The sequence below is a fragment of the Anguilla rostrata genome, chromosome 1, assembly GCF_018555375.3.
Source record: "Anguilla rostrata isolate EN2019 chromosome 1, ASM1855537v3, whole genome shotgun sequence".
In the NCBI taxonomy this organism is placed as follows: Eukaryota; Metazoa; Chordata; class Actinopteri; order Anguilliformes; family Anguillidae; genus Anguilla; species Anguilla rostrata.
In genome coordinates, this window is record NC_057933.1 from 24,271,032 (window position 1) to 24,286,572 (window position 15,541).

Genomic DNA, 15,541 nt, shown 5'->3' on the forward strand with positions numbered 1-15,541 from the left:
ACTTGGTTCAATGTCGGTAAAATCGGTCACACCGGTGCTTATCTACCAATTTTTGATACCATGGCGCCAACAGTGACCTCTTGAGGATAAGTTTTGAGATGCCAAACTCAAATCCAGTTGACAAACAGAACCTCCTGTGCAGATTTATAGCAGTCGTAAGAATACTTTCTGATATATCAATGACAACATGCATTGGACTGGGGAATAGATGAACTGAAAGCATGGTGAAGGTGTGACAGTGCACTGGGTAATCACGAGTCCTCCCACATTCATTTTATAGAACACAATATTTTAAATGCACAATATAATTTTCCCCCAAAACCCAGTTTCTCTAAAAAAAAATCAGGAAAGCAAACCACACCCTTTTTTATTTTGCAACAAAATTAAAATAAGGATTTGGTTTTTAGTAGTCTGTTCTGAAACACAACAGAATGTTTTAACATACAGTGTAGGTCATTTTATTGTAGTGCAAGCAGAGCTGAGCTGGATTACTCTAAAATGGACTTTGTCGCTTCACAACAAAACAACGTTTGAGACTGCTGATTCATCACCTGGATGTTACACCATAAAAACTGCTGCATGTTTACAAACTTTACAGAAAATGCAGAGTGCTATCACTGAACTAAAACCCCACCTTAATTCAGAAAACTCAGCACCCTTTCATGCCTAAATGATCAATAATGACAATATTCATTTTTGCAAAGAATGCATTTATGTGTTTGTTACATGCTTGAAACATGAAGTGGTTATTCAAGGCACAAATAAGCAGAAGTGGATTTTATCCATTTGAAGAGTAAATTTCTTTTCTTTTTTTTTAATGCTTTTTCCCCCAAAATTCTAAGTCAGTGTGCCACAACTCTACAGTTGCCAGTATTGGCTGTTACATCAGCATTAGAATGTTCAGTTAAGAAAATTCTAATTACATACATGCATCTGCTAAAAAGGAGGACTATAAGGAGGTTTCTTATATATTTTGCATGTTTGTATACAAAAAGCATGTTAGCAAAGATAGTTGAACTGAAATAGGGATGTGGAGATTAAGCTATTTTAGCATGGTGTATTTACTTTCTGCAGTATGCTACAGTAAATTCAAACTGTGTTCCTACACTATCAAAGTGATGTAGCCTGTGGGTTCTGAAGGCTAGGTTTTACGAAAAGCATAACGTGATAAATGACAATTCTATAATCAACATTTTTGTGCACAAATATTTATTATAATTATTAATATTTTTGACATAATTCCCAATAATGGAAAAGGAGGTGGTTGATTTAAATATTTAGATATAAGTTATAGTAGCCTACTTACAGATCTTTTTGTGGTTACTGTAGCGGAGAGGCCATTCTTCCTTGTACAGTAGCTTATGGCTATAATAAAATGAATCGGTAATGTACTTTGACCTGTGCTACCTCTCATATTCGACACCCCTACACGGGACGAGTTTAACCTGGGAAGAGGCTTAGTAGAGGACTTCACCTGGACGACGGAACAGCACCTAAAGCTGCACCGGACGGGAACATTCTCTTCTCTGATCCGCCGATTGAAGACTATATAAGCCGCAGTTGCCGGGAGAGGTGGGTGGTACGCTGCCTGTATTGCGCTCCTCTCTCCGAACGCATGCCCGTAGTCTGTCCGTAGATTTCACTGCAAATCAGGCATTTGCGTGCAATCGACCTCCCTCCTCGGGTAAAGGGATCGATGTGGAGGAGGAGGGGGGATTAGTCTTGTTTTTTTATGACTGGCGTTTGCAGGTAAGGGTAGCGACGTCTGTATAATGCATGACTAATGGTAAGGTTGTCATCGCTAGTGTACTCGCGGGTGTTCATTCAAATAACGTTAACCAATCGACCTTGATTAATTTTGTCCTATGGGTAGGCTACATTTCAGAACAGGTGGCGAATGGCTTGTCATGAATCACAACGGTGCGTAGCCTATCAATAGCAATACAACTGACTTGCCTACTGTATGTAGGCCTTGGAAAAATTGCTGTCCACTAGCATAAAACGCAATACGCAGAGGCAGAAAATGAAGCGCATAACGGCTTTGCATCTTAGCATATAATTCGGCATGTTGATTATAATTAGGCCTATGCTGATGGCCGGTGTATGTTGGCACTGTATATTTATTTATGTAAGAATTTTAAATATGTGTATTGTTTTTTTCCTGGATATTTCCCAATTTGCCCGACCGTTATGATTTATTTTCTCTCAGAACGTCGCGATCTCATGAACTGTAGCGATAAAAGATGTCTCATCATGTCACGGAAGCAGAAGATCCACAATTACACCGATGCTGCACATTCTGCCGTAAACTTCTGTTGCTTCTAATAGTCTTTCACGTACATCCGCGTTCCAGCTCGTCAGACTTCACTGTCGGTAAGGCTTTATTTTCCTGAAGTTAATGTTAACGTTTAGCTACTGAGTGGGCTAGTTGGATGGCTAAATTAATTTATATTTGGCTTCTTTTTTATTGTGAAAAATCTATCAGATCTAATGCAAATCCCGGACTTTCATGAAGCCATGGTTTATAAATCATCCTTGGGGTGGGGGGGGGGGGGACTGAGATTTCCGCCGGGAAATCATTTAGATTACATGAGATAAAACGTGTTTTGTACCTTTGTGCTTTCACATTGGTGGTACAGTTATGGTCTAGGTCGCTGTTTCCTATACAATCTAGAGCTATACTCCCCGTAGAAAGCAGTGAGATCAGTATTTTGTTCTCGTTCTCACCCAGATCCAGATGAACCTTTTCTGACCTCCTTCATTTGATGAGCTTTGAAGTTTCTTTCTGTTTTGACTCAGGTTAGAATATGGAGCATGACCAGCCTTAGCAATCACAGTGATTAAACGAAGAGAAGGTGAAATAGCCTAGATGATCAACTCAGCAAAGACAAGATTTGATGTTTTAAACTGAGTTGTGTAGTTTGCTCTCTCTTTTCTGTAGCTTCTGAGAATATGAAATTGTAAATACACTTTCATTGCTCTTTTACTGTAAAGACATCATATTTAATTCCGGTGATAAGCATGTTCTAACATCATCTATAAAAGCATCAATCACAATTATTTGACATTATAATAGGGTTTAAAATGAATATTTTAAAATCATACCTTTAAATTAAGCTCCTCCTCATGTCACAGTTGTTAGAATGTCATTTTTACACATGCTGTGGTATTCGACTTTGTCTTGGTTTAATAAAGTTTTAGTTTTTTCCCCAGGATATATAGCACATATAGAGCTCCTTAAGTTAGCATCCAATTTTTATGTTAGTGTTTTTAATTTTTAGAGAACGTTTAGTATGCGGATAGTACGGGAAAGAAGATGTAACTGTGGCCAGATACTATATATGACATTCCTCAGATCAGCACTTCTGCTTGGATCCCGGTTTCCCTCTGCATGGACACCGGACCCCAGATTCTGGAGTGTTCTTTGAGGGTGCTGTGGCCCGGTTCTCCTGCGAAGAGGGGTTCTGGCTCCAGGGACTGGCAAAGATCGTGTGCACTCAGCTCAATTCTGGGTCTATGGTCTGGATGCCAAGCGGTAAACCACTGTGTCGTAGAGAAGGTGAGCACAGGCCTGTCCTTTACAGCATATCTTTTCATCTGATCTCATTTCCAGGATTACTTTTCAACACTTAGAATGCACTAATATTTGACGGCAAGGACAAGAACTGACTTTCTGCACACTAAGGCTTATGATTTCCTCCTATTGTTTATAGAGAATCCTGCACTGTGTCAAGCCAGGTTTTCCAATCCCCAAGGGCCTCTGCTTCTAAGAGGAAATTAAATGGTTGTCAATAGAATTTTTCTTACTATTCATATGGCCAGAGATACTCTTCGGGCTCACATCTGTTTCAGATTACCTTACCTTCTCTTTGGGACCCTCTGTATGTGCCACTTAAACAATTTTTTGTATTTTAAGTTTAGCATTTCAGGTGTATTTATTTAGACCACAAATAGTAATGCACACTTTGGTTACCAAAAAATCTGCCCTCAACAGGGATGTTATAACATATGATTAACTATCCCCACAGAAAGCACAGATGGAACAAAAGATTAATTAGAACATAATGGTTTCCCTGCCATGGGACAAGTGTTTGAATTTGATAATAACCTCTGCAAATGGTGCACAAAATAATAAAGACACTATAAAGTAGAGTAGCATTATTGTGTGTATATTTATGTGTGAGACAGAATATCATGGCTATAATAATGTATAATGTATATTTAACAAATACTTGTTTCTCATCAGAATATAAAGCTTTTTAAATTGTTATATGCATGGGGAAGTTGTCCTAGTGAGGAGTTATTCTGGATCAATGTTGAAGACAAAATACATAGCATAAACATATTATAGAAATAAAACTGAGCATAGGAGCATAGGCCAAGTCAGTATATCTGCAGGGAACACTGTATTTTAAATTTGATAAGATTTAAAAAAAAATGTTTTATTCTAAATCAAATGGGAGGGAGAGTTCTATTTTTTCTACACTCTTTTAAAACAGACAATTGTTTACTTTCAGAAGAGTCAGTACAGTGCTTGTATGAGTGTAAGCTCACATGACACGTTCAGTATTAGGAGGAAATATCTCATGTAGAGATAGAGTGTGTGCACAATTACACTGCCATCTTTGTGTTGATTTATTCTAAGCCGTGTTTGAAGTGAAACTTAACCCATTAACCCTCCTGTATGGCATTAAACCCGTCTCGATTCTGCAGCTTGTCAGGTCCCACACATAGCGGATGCTGAGGTTCAGAATAAAACCTACAGACCCGGTGATCAGCTGATTGTCAGCTGCCACGAGGGCTTTCAGATCCGGTACCCAGACACGGACATGATGCAGTCAGTCTGCCAGGACGACGGGAGCTGGGACAACCTGCCCACCTGCCAAGGTGCATTTCAGTAACTGTGCAGTGCGTTTCAAGGCATAGCTTAGTAACTCTGCAGTGTGATTCAAACAAGAGTTCAGTAACTCCAAACAAGATGCAGTTTAGTAGATGTAGTGTGCAGTACTTACCATACATACTTTCCATTTATACAGCTTAACATTTTGCTGAAGCATGCTGGGTAAAGCTGATAAGCAATGGGTGCCATAACCTTCCACCTGACACATTGTTTATATGAGAAGCAGTGGTTGTAAATCAGTTCAGCATGGCCCATTCTCCATTTCTGTTCCACAGGCTGCATGTGCCCTGTGGTCCCTCCCCACAGCTATGTGAACATCTCAGAGGCAGAGTCCTCCCTGCCAGTGGGGACAGTGGTGCGCTACCAGTGTTTCCCGGGATACAAGCTTGATGGCGTGGAGCTGTTGGAGTGCATGTACAACCTCATCTGGTCTGATGTCCCACCCCGATGTATTGATGTGGAAGGTGATTGGCTGTAGCACTTATCAAATTATACCAGTGACATGGACTTTATTTTAAGTGAGAACACTGTTTGCCCAGCCCTGCAATCACAATTGTTGAACCGCATTTAATGTATATACAGTTGTTTTAACAGGTCTCATGTATATAATTCACAGGGTATTTTGTTTTACTCAGCTGAATTGTGACACAGAGCCATTGTGATCACGCGTATGCTGTCCAAAGGGCACTTTTTAACCTGGATATCCTCCTAAGACTCAGCAGTTCATTTTTGTCCCCTGTAGGAGACTCAAGAACCATATATTCTACAATGACAAAATCTACACAACAAGGGGCATTCAATCAAAATTAAATACTATTTTTTGAAAATATATTCACTGTAACATATGTTTGTCAACCTACTTGTATTATGTCACAAAAAATTATGCTTAAACATTTTTTCTGCCGAGTCTCGGGAGAATGTACGTGTGGATAAGAAACAAGTGCTTGGGTTCACTGCTTGGGTGTACTGAAGCACCTTTTTAGTTTAACACGTGCATACTAATACTCACAGACAGCTCACAAACACATTCTCTCTCTCTCCTCTCTCTCTCTCTCTCTCTCTCTCTCTCACACACACACACACACACACTTTATGTGCTGTGATGCTGTCTCGTTCCCAGTGTGTCCGCTGCCTCCGATGGTGGAGCATGGAGACTACATTTGCCACCCCCAAAACTGTGACAGGTACATCCATGGGACGGTGGTGGAATTCTACTGCAACCCAGGCTACTCCCTGACCAGTGACTACATGTACATCACCTGCCAGCATGGTCGTTGGTCACCCCCTGACATCCATGTGTACTGCAACAAGTCAGGTAAGTCAAGGACCACAGTAGCAGTAGATTTAGGATTGTAATGGTAGATTTGCCTCAACTTTAGGTTTTCAGGGTAATTAAGAAATTAAAGAAAATCATCACCCTTGTTATTATTTGTTACAATGACATAATAATAACAATAACAATAATAATAATAACAATTCACTGATCTGGGAGAACTGTGTATGTTACATGTTAACTTTCATGTAAGGTAAAAGAAGACATTCAGGCTCTGCCTCACAGTGACACTACTGAGGTACTCAGAGCCATTCCTAGACCTTTGGGGGCAGAAAATAAGTCGGGGCCCCTCCAAGACCATGGCACCTTCTGATTCTTCTACTTGCTTGGCTCTGAATCAGTCAGTGGACAGCAAAGCCTTTCACAACCATCCATTGTCAGAGAGGAACAATAAAGTCATGCTACTCTGTTCTCATCTCTTCCCCTTAGGGCCTTCCTGGCCAAGCCTCCCAAATTCCAGCCTGACAACATGGAAGATGGTAGTGCTCACAGCCACCAGTGTGTTGCTGGGGTTGTTGCTGGTCATTGTGGCCCGGATGTTCCAGGTTGGCTGTAAGGTGCAGTGCAACCCCAGGTACAGCACTGCACGTTATCCCAGGGGATCCGCCATATGGACTGGGCCAGTCCCAATCAGCCTAAGCTACATTACAATATACATAGTTGTATAATACTATGTGCTTTTGCATTCATTATGTTATGCCAAGATTACTGCTGTATGACTCCCTGCGTATGTCTCAGCAAGTACCCAAGTACACTGTACAAATCTCCTTGCCATGCATTTTGATTTCTGTATTTTGAGTACATGCAAAGAAAGTATTTATACAAAAATACCTTTTCAGTACTTCCTATTTCTTTTGAATTTGTATTAGGACTTCTGGAAACTAAAAGCATGCACATGCTGGGCTTAAATTCATGCAGTCCCTTTCTCCCAAGCTTTCCCAGGGATCACCAGCAGAATGACCCCGATGTCTTGGTGGTGAATGGCGTTCCCGTGCTGCTGCCTACGTACGATGAAGCTGTAAATGGAGGCAGCTTCCCGTTTAACAGCGACCTGCCCCCTGCTGGTCCAGGGGACTTGTTGCACTCCGAGGAGTCAGGACCTCCTGCATACCCTGGCCACGAGGGCATCCGGCCCAATGGCTCCAGTGAAACGTGCCCCTCGGAGAGTCTCTCTGGCCAAAATGCCAGGGGGATGTCACATGACTCCAGTGAAATAGTCCACTACGAGAGCCCTTCCTGCTACTCAGAGTGCCTCCACAGGACTCTACCATCATACCCTGGAGGGCTACATTCCATGTCGGAGGGTAACGAAGCCAGAGGCTCCAGCATGGACACAGCCTCCACCAGCCCCAGTGTGGACATAGCAGATGGTAAGGCTGTCCAAATCAATTCAAAATTGCATTTTCCTTACCTCGCACTCAGCATATTACACAATATTTATAGTGCACACAGGCTATGCCATAGTCACAGCTTTCTTATCTATAGTATAATTCTGTTGTTAACATTACGATACTCATACCCATAGTACAGCACTGTTGCAATGATTACAAAATTCTCTGGCACAATACAGCATTGTTGTAAAAACCATAAAGCCCAAGTTTACACTTAATGGACTTATGTATGGCTAAGTCACACACAAGTGCAGATGGACGAACATTTAACGGAATTAAAATTTTGCTTTGTTCTTCCCCTAGAAATTCCACTCGTGGAAGAAGTGGAGAACTCTTAGTGTAATCAGCGTGGAAATTCAAAAGATTTTTTTACATTTTATTTTACGTTGAATATATCTGAAGCATACAGGTAAAAGCCCTTCGGCTTAGTTTTATGGAACCTTTTTTTCTGCCTATCATTTTTCCAGTAAATTCCTACACTCCAATTAAGGTCTTCGGAACGAACTCCACAGGAGCAAAACACCACAGGTCCCACAGAAGAATGAAGCAATACAAGCACCTGCAGCTGAAGGTCTTTAAAAAAACTATGCACCTTGTTCAGACTTGGTTCCTGCTTTGCATCTGTTGCTTTGCTTTGAAAAAAAAAAAAAAAAAAGATGCACCAAAGATTACAGAAAGTACTGCCGTTTTCCGGAATCTTCCAACATCATCCATTGAGACCAGTCAGCAAGTTCTTTGATCCATTTGTCTATGGTTTGTCATCATGGAACACTGAAGCATTTCTGATTGGAAATCTCCCTCAAATCTGACACTTAAGTGCTAAACATGGACTGCACACCAAAAACAGCCGCAGCACGGGTGACTTCCTCGGTTATTTTCCCTCATGTCACCAAATGTCAAAACGTTCTAAAGAAATGATGTGGATGAGACAAACTGGTGGTTTCGACAATTTTCTGATTTAAACTGAGGCAGGCAGTTCGCTTTCAGCTGATATAGTTTCAGATTAACCTGTTATGCCTTACTCTTACTAATGCACAAGATACAACCTATTACATAGACTCAAAGGCAAATCATTACTTACAGCATGCCAGTCCATGATCTTTTTAAAGCTATGGTGAAAGCTGTTTCGGAGAAAGTGAAATTTGGTCGTAACAGGCTGCGCTTCTTCTAGTCTGAAAGCAAGGAGCCCCTGCTTCCTGTCATGCACAGGCCAATCTGATGCTACTTCATTCCTCTTCTAGTCATATTCACCACTCGACAGAGGCCCACCTCCCATCTGTCAACATGGCCTTTTTTTCCTCCTATACCACTTGCCTGTGACCGGAGTTAGCAGCATTCTCTCTCACTGACACCCACCCAAAATGGGGCCACTTGCCCAAAATTGAAGCAGACACGTTGATTGGTTTGTTTGTACACCCTATATCGGAGTCAGATCAATATTAGCAATGACTGCGCTGAAAGACCTTGGCTACATTCTGACCTTAATAAAAGCTTGGAAATTTGTGGAAAGGCAAAGCTAACTAGCTAGTCAGCAATAAATACAACTTAATGCAGAGCTAGCTTGTTACCTAATTTAACAATGATTGGTGCTAGAAAGTAAATGCTAATACATAGACAGCTACCTACTCAGCAAGTAAACCAGAAATATTAGTTACAAAGCAGATCAGAATCCCCGGTAGGTAGCCAGCAAGTTAACTGCAGTACATTTATTGCAGGCTAAAAAGATATTGCTAATAATAGGTTTACCTTTCATTTCTCCCCCTACATCAACTGTAATACTCACTAGTTAAGAGGCCTTAAGGGTATATTACAAATAAAAAGACTAAAAATTTACAGCAACGGTTCATCAAGTCACTTTGGCATAAATTAATCATGAAATACTTTCAGAACAATGCGATTTATTCTGTAAATTCTTTTGCATACAACCTTAAAGCCTTGCAATCCAAATGCTAGCTCTCCCGGTCAAAGTCACAAATACTTGAGTATCAGCACAGACAAACTGAGAATACTGGCTTTACCCATACCATATTGTTTGGATTATAATAAAATCACACTTTTGCCCATATTGATGGAAAGGATATGAGCTATAGGTAATTACTAAACAAAATTATTTTTCTGGACTGTGTGAAAAAGAGTGCAGCCACATTTTCTTTTTTCTTTTTTTGAACAGGTGATGTTTACTACTGGTGAGTGTGTGGATGGTTAAACTTTTAAGTGCATGTGAGTCAGTGGCATTTTACCTTAATGCAGACACGTGTGATGTTCTACCTATATTATTGCAGACGAATATGCAGATGCTTTATTTTAATGCAGTTGAGCACATGGATGCCAAGTGAGGGCATAAGTGATCCATTTCTTTACAGTTTGCAGAGGAAAATGGATGCAATACATACTACATGTAACATGTAAAACGTGCAAAGCAGGGAGTACCTATGGAGATTCATACTGTGTGTTGCTGTGGACAATGAACACGAAAGACTCTGATAGTAAAATGACTTTCTTTACTCATGACCCCACCTGCTTCTGTGAAAAGGCATTACATCCTGGTCTTGGCATTATTAGAGTATAATGATGGTGTTTACAGAGCATTAAGCTTACACTTTTAGTTGAGGCCAAGTTAAAATGCCCTGTAACAAATTTACTGTTAGTGAATTTGATTATGATAGGAACATTAATGTCACTAAAACTTATCGGCAACATACAATAACACCTCTGTAGCTTTGCCTCCACAGTTCTGGGAAACTACAAGGGTACATTCAGGTCACGCACTCTACCTCAAATTAAGCCCATTTCTTTGACAGGGGGATTACCCTGAACCATTTTCACTAACGCTCCTCAGAAATGAATCTCAAATCTAAACTCTGACTTTTGTTTCCAGACTTAATGCATCAGACATGGAAAATACCTATTCAGTTATACAGCAATTGTGCCTGGAAATGGGTTTAGAAATTTTTTTTTTTTTTTACAAGAATAAAAATGAAAAATTACTACATCTAAAACCTTACTTGTACAGTGCCGTGAAAAAGTATTTTCCCCTTCCTGATTTTCTCTATTATTGCATATTTGTCACACTGAATGACAGATCTTTAGACAAAAATTAATGTTAGACAAAGGGAAACTGAGTAAAGACAAAACAAATTATAATAACCAAAGTTTGATAATTAATGATTCAACACAGCCAGGCTTGATTGAAGCCAGCCCTGTTGAATCTAAACCTCACTCATATTGAACCTCACCATCAGAATGAAGTAGTCCCCACAAAGTTTCTACAAGCACACTATGAAACATTTAAAAGAAATTCCAGAAGAGATGGTAAAAATGTTGTAAGTTTGGAAAGGGTTACAAAGCAGTCTATGGCTCTGGGACTCCACGCAACCACAGTGAGAGCCTTTAACTCCAAAAGATCACTCGGAATAGTGGTGAATCTTTCCAGGAGTGGCTGGCCGGTCAAAATCTCTCCAAGGGCTCAGCTACAACTCATCCAGGAAGTCCCAGAACATCCAAGGAACTGCAGGCCACTCTAGCCTCAGCTAAGGTCAGTGTTCATGACTCCACAATAAAAAAGAAATACCATTGCTCGTCTCAAATTTGCAAAAAGACCTGGAAGATTTCCAAGTCTTTTGGGATAATGTTCTATGGGCAGATGCATCAAAAGTAAAACTTTTTGAATCGCATGGGTCTCATTATGTCTGCCGCAAAGCAAATACAGCATTTAACAGTAAGAACATACCGACAGACAAACATGGCGGTGGTAGTGTGATGGTGAGGGGACGCTTTGCTGCCTCTGGACCTAGACAATTCAAAGGAACCTTGAATTTGGTTCTTTACCAGAAAATTCTTAAGGAGAATGTCCGGTCATCTGTCCTTGAGCTGTAGCTGAAGCATAATTGGGTTATGCAGCAAGACAGTGATCTAAAACAAAAAAAACAAGTCCACATGTGAATGGCTGAAAAGAAACAAAATGAAAGTTTTGGAGTGGCCTAATCAAAGTCCTGACTTGAACCTAATATAGATGCTGTGGCACGACCTGAAATTAGTAGTTCATGCCAGAAAACCTACCAATTTGAATTAAAGCAGTTTTTCTAAGAAGAATGGGCAAACATTCCTCCACAGCAAAGTGAAAGACTAATATAAAATTATAGGAAGCATTTGGTAGCAGTTATAGTGCTAAATGTGAGGCAAACAGTTAAGTTTAAGGGGGCAATTACATTTTCACATGGGTGATATGGATGTTTGATAACTTTTTTCATTGAATAAAAATCTGAACAATGTGTTTTGTGTTTACTCCGGATCCCTTGGTCTAATATTACATTTTGTATCAAGATCTGAACCCATTTGGAGTGAAAAATATGCAATACTAGAGGAAATCAGGAAGGGGCAAATACTATTTCATGGCACTGTACCACATCATGTATCAGTCTAGTGCAAATTCACAGTGGAGTTATCAGAGACGAAGTAAGTGAGCCGGAGTTCATGTAGTTGCATGGAAAGTCTTCAAATGTAGCTTATTAAAGTATCAAACAGGGTATAAAAACCCATCATTCCCTAGGGGTTTAACCTACAGACTGTTCAGTGTGCATTAAAAAAAAAAAAACTGACAAACCACTGATACAAAAGATAAAATGTGTCATTCGCCGACTTTATGAAACTCTGCCTCGTACAGAAGCTGATGGAATTTGAGTTTGACCGCGCACTTCTTCTCGTAGGGCAGCCTCTTGAGGTGCGGCAGAAGGCTCATGAGGAAGAGCTCGTCCTCGGTGCCCTCCAGCCCCTCCCCTTGCCACCGGGTCCGTTTGAGCGCCGGCGAGCCCGCGTGGGGGAAGCCGGGGGGCGTGTCCGCGTCGCTCAGCTCCGCCTCCCTCCCGTGCAGCATGGAGGCGGAGTGGCTGTTGACCTCGCTGTCCCCCTCCCAGTCCCGCCCGTCGCACAGGTCGTCGGCGGCGGAGCTCGTGGTGGAGGTCCGCGACTGTATGAACGGCGTGAGGAAAGCCATGTGCTGGCTGTACTTCCAGCAGCGGTGGATCCCGCCCGACGCCAGCCGCCTCTCTTCCGACCGCTTGTCTTTGATGAAGCCGTCTCTCAGACTCTTCCATTTCTTACGGCAGTCTTCCTCTAGACAGTGACAACAATCAGCAACAAATCAAAGCTTCTACAGATGAAAACGGCACTGCCTGAGAAGCATGGTGCAGAAATTCAGAATTTTACTTAAATTAAAAAATGCCATTTTCTTTAATCCTGTATCAATGAACATTTGTTGAGAAATGGCCAGTGTGATGAATGAAAAAATTAACTTGATGCAAAGTCCAAATAAATAAATAAATAAATAAACGGTGCTACTGATTACAAAACCGAATTTTAAAAATGTTTCTGATTTAATTCGAAATTCTGTTCGACCAAAGAAAGGGGTGGGGGGGGAAATCAAAACAGGTATCACAACCTCTGTATGAAACCGAAGTGTATATTCTTGCTTTAAACCACCAACCCCTGAATGTCCTGATATCAGTCATACTTAAAGTATCAACCATCATTCATCGCTCACAAAAACAGTCTGGGCCAATCGAAAACATTCTCCAATACTGAATATAAAAAAACTCAGTGAATACCTTTAAGGACGGACACAATGACCACTTAAAAGAATTCAGGTTAATTAGTGACTATATTGTTGATCTAATAAGTCTAGTTAGTCATCATTGATAAACAAGGGGAAAAATTCCTTTCGACTAATGTCTAATAAATCTCCAGCTTTTTCAACGACACACTCCATTTTAGTGACAATATTTTTCACATGCCGGAAACGCTTGCAATGGAAGCTATAGTTCTTATTGTCTTGATATGAACAGGCAGGTTCCTACCTTTACTGCCCAGTATGAAACAGTATGGTACTGCATCATGCACCTGCCTTCATCGCCGGCACGCAGATTCCTAAATCCAACTATGCACAGTAATGGTAACTTGCAAGCTTATTCAACATCAGTTTACCACGTGACATTCCGACTTAAGTGACCAAACCAGGTTGTTAGACAGGTAAACAGATGCATTCTGCAAGCCACTGGTCCAAAGTACATAATAAAATCAACCATGAAATGGTAAACCGACCACAAAAAATACTGTTTTACGAATGCCATTTCAGTCTACAGACTTGAACCAAACAAAAAATTGTCATTTAAATTGAAGAGGGTAGACGACAAGCACAGACCAAACGATCTAGATTCTATTTGGAGGAATGGTCAAATACCATGCTATTTCAACGGCATTTGTGTGACCCATAATTCATTATCACTCATAATTGTTAGACATTCTAAAAGCAGCGGTGATTCACGATGTAGTGTCCCAAAGAATATTAATTGCAAGTTAGACATTCTTTGCACACAAAATTTTTGCGGTTATGACAGCTGAGAATTAATACCGGAGATAAAGTTGAGCAAAACATGTTAAATGTATGCAGGAATGATGCGTATGACCCGGTACTAAACCACAACAAAGGCGCACTGGAAATCGCACCAAGACATCGTCCAGTAGTTTGCGAGTCTAGCTGCAATACTACTACTAGTATGTGAAATTTACCCACGGAAAATACAGTACTTGAGAATAATACGCCGTGGTCGGTGCCACTGCTCCAAATTTATTATTGCAAGTGTTTTTCTCCTTCGTGAAAATGCTCTGGTTTGCCTAGACTAGCTTGCAACGTTAGCTAACTAAGTAGCTACATAGCAATAACGGAAACCTAGAAGTTATACCAAGATAACGCTAATGCCAAGGCTGTAATGCGTGAAGTTTCAAAATATTTGACAAGATAGCAATTTAAGTGCATGTATGACTGAAATATGCATTTCCATTACAAATCTCAAAATACCGCAAGTTCGCTAAATGGATAGCTAGAGATCGTGTAGCTTGCGCTAGCTCACGACTAGGATAGCTAGCTATAGCTAACGTGTACGTTCTACAATTCCCATCCAACAAAACAAAACTCTAATGTATTAGCAATTACCAAAACACGAAATTAATGTTGCACCAACCCGTTAATGCACTTCATCTGAAAATACTACGAGTAGCTAGCCAGTTTGATGCAGGGCACAGCGTGGTAGATAGAAGCTGGTCATTAATTTCAAGGCAGATAGCTTAGCTTGCTAGCTAGTTAACTTTAGGACAGTGGCAAGAAACAGTCGTAAGTTTGCCAGCTAAGGTAGCAGCTAGAACACTCGCCACTCACCCGGTAATTCCACTTGGATGCTCACAGCCCTCCACGCAGCCGCTTTCTTGTCTAAGTCCTTGTAGGAACTTAAAGTCGAGTTGTACAACTCTGGATGAACCGAAACCGCTGATATTAACCTTTCCTCCATTACCAAAGCTTTTGCTTTCTGAAACACGTTTGAGCGCCACTCAAGTTCTTCTTTCGTGATTTTCCTACGTCGGTAGACAGGCACAACTCTGCCGCCTACAGCACTGGCGGACAACGACGACCAAGTTGTTTTATAATTTCCACCATAAATAAATAAATATTGTTCCAAAATCGACATCAACTGGGCCCGACGCTTATGTACACTTCAGAATTTATTATAGACCAGGGTTGTCTGTGAAGCGTAGGCTACTGTGACAATTAGTTTTGAAATGCGCTATATAAATACATTTTGATTGATTGATTGATTGATTGATTCTGACGCAGTAACATCATCAATTAATACAAGTGAGCCAGTACTTGTGGCAGCCATACGTGCCCAAAATATAACACCCCCACCACCATTTTCACAGATGAGGAGTATGCTTTGGATCTTAGGCGGTTCTTTTTGGCCTTAGTTCACACTTTGCTCTCGCCATTACTCTTAATACAAGTACATCTTGGGTTCATCTGTCCACAAAACCTTTTTCAGAACTCGGTCCTCGGTCAGCAACTATAGAGATCTTATTTGCCTACCAGGC

At 40.8% G+C, this 15,541-nt stretch overlaps 2 protein-coding genes across 4 annotated transcripts; one reads left to right on the top strand and one right to left on the bottom strand.

Annotated features, from left to right (window-relative positions):
- Positions 1–1,080: 1,080 nt before the first annotated feature.
- On the top strand, positions 1,081–10,628 carry susd4 (sushi domain containing 4). Of its 3 annotated transcripts, none has more exons than XM_064331127.1 (9): positions 1,081–1,572; positions 2,210–2,373; positions 3,356–3,559; positions 4,714–4,887; positions 5,176–5,364; positions 6,021–6,215; positions 6,663–6,807; positions 7,167–7,603; positions 7,928–10,628. In XM_064331127.1, exons 2-9 carry the CDS (start codon positions 2,244–2,246, stop codon positions 7,960–7,962), a joined length of 1,509 nt encoding a protein of 502 aa, XP_064187197.1. In that variant the 5' UTR covers positions 1,081–1,572; positions 2,210–2,243; the 3' UTR covers positions 7,963–10,628. The 3 variants fall into 3 exon arrangements, with proteins under 3 accessions (XP_064187197.1, XP_064187207.1, XP_064187215.1); XM_064331137.1 differs by lacking the exon at positions 1,081–1,572 and adding an exon at positions 1,579–1,749; XM_064331145.1 differs by lacking the exon at positions 1,081–1,572 and having other exon boundaries at positions 1,780–2,373.
- Positions 10,629–12,235: 1,607 nt separating this feature from the next.
- On the bottom strand, positions 12,236–15,198 carry LOC135252724 (uncharacterized). Its single transcript, XM_064331158.1, has 2 exons — positions 14,835–15,198; positions 12,236–12,736 (listed from the first exon to the last, which is right to left on the bottom strand). Exons 1-2 carry the CDS (start codon positions 15,139–15,141, stop codon positions 12,252–12,254), a joined length of 792 nt encoding a protein of 263 aa, XP_064187228.1. The 5' UTR covers positions 15,142–15,198; the 3' UTR covers positions 12,236–12,251.
- Between the last annotated feature and the right edge of the window lie 343 nt (positions 15,199–15,541).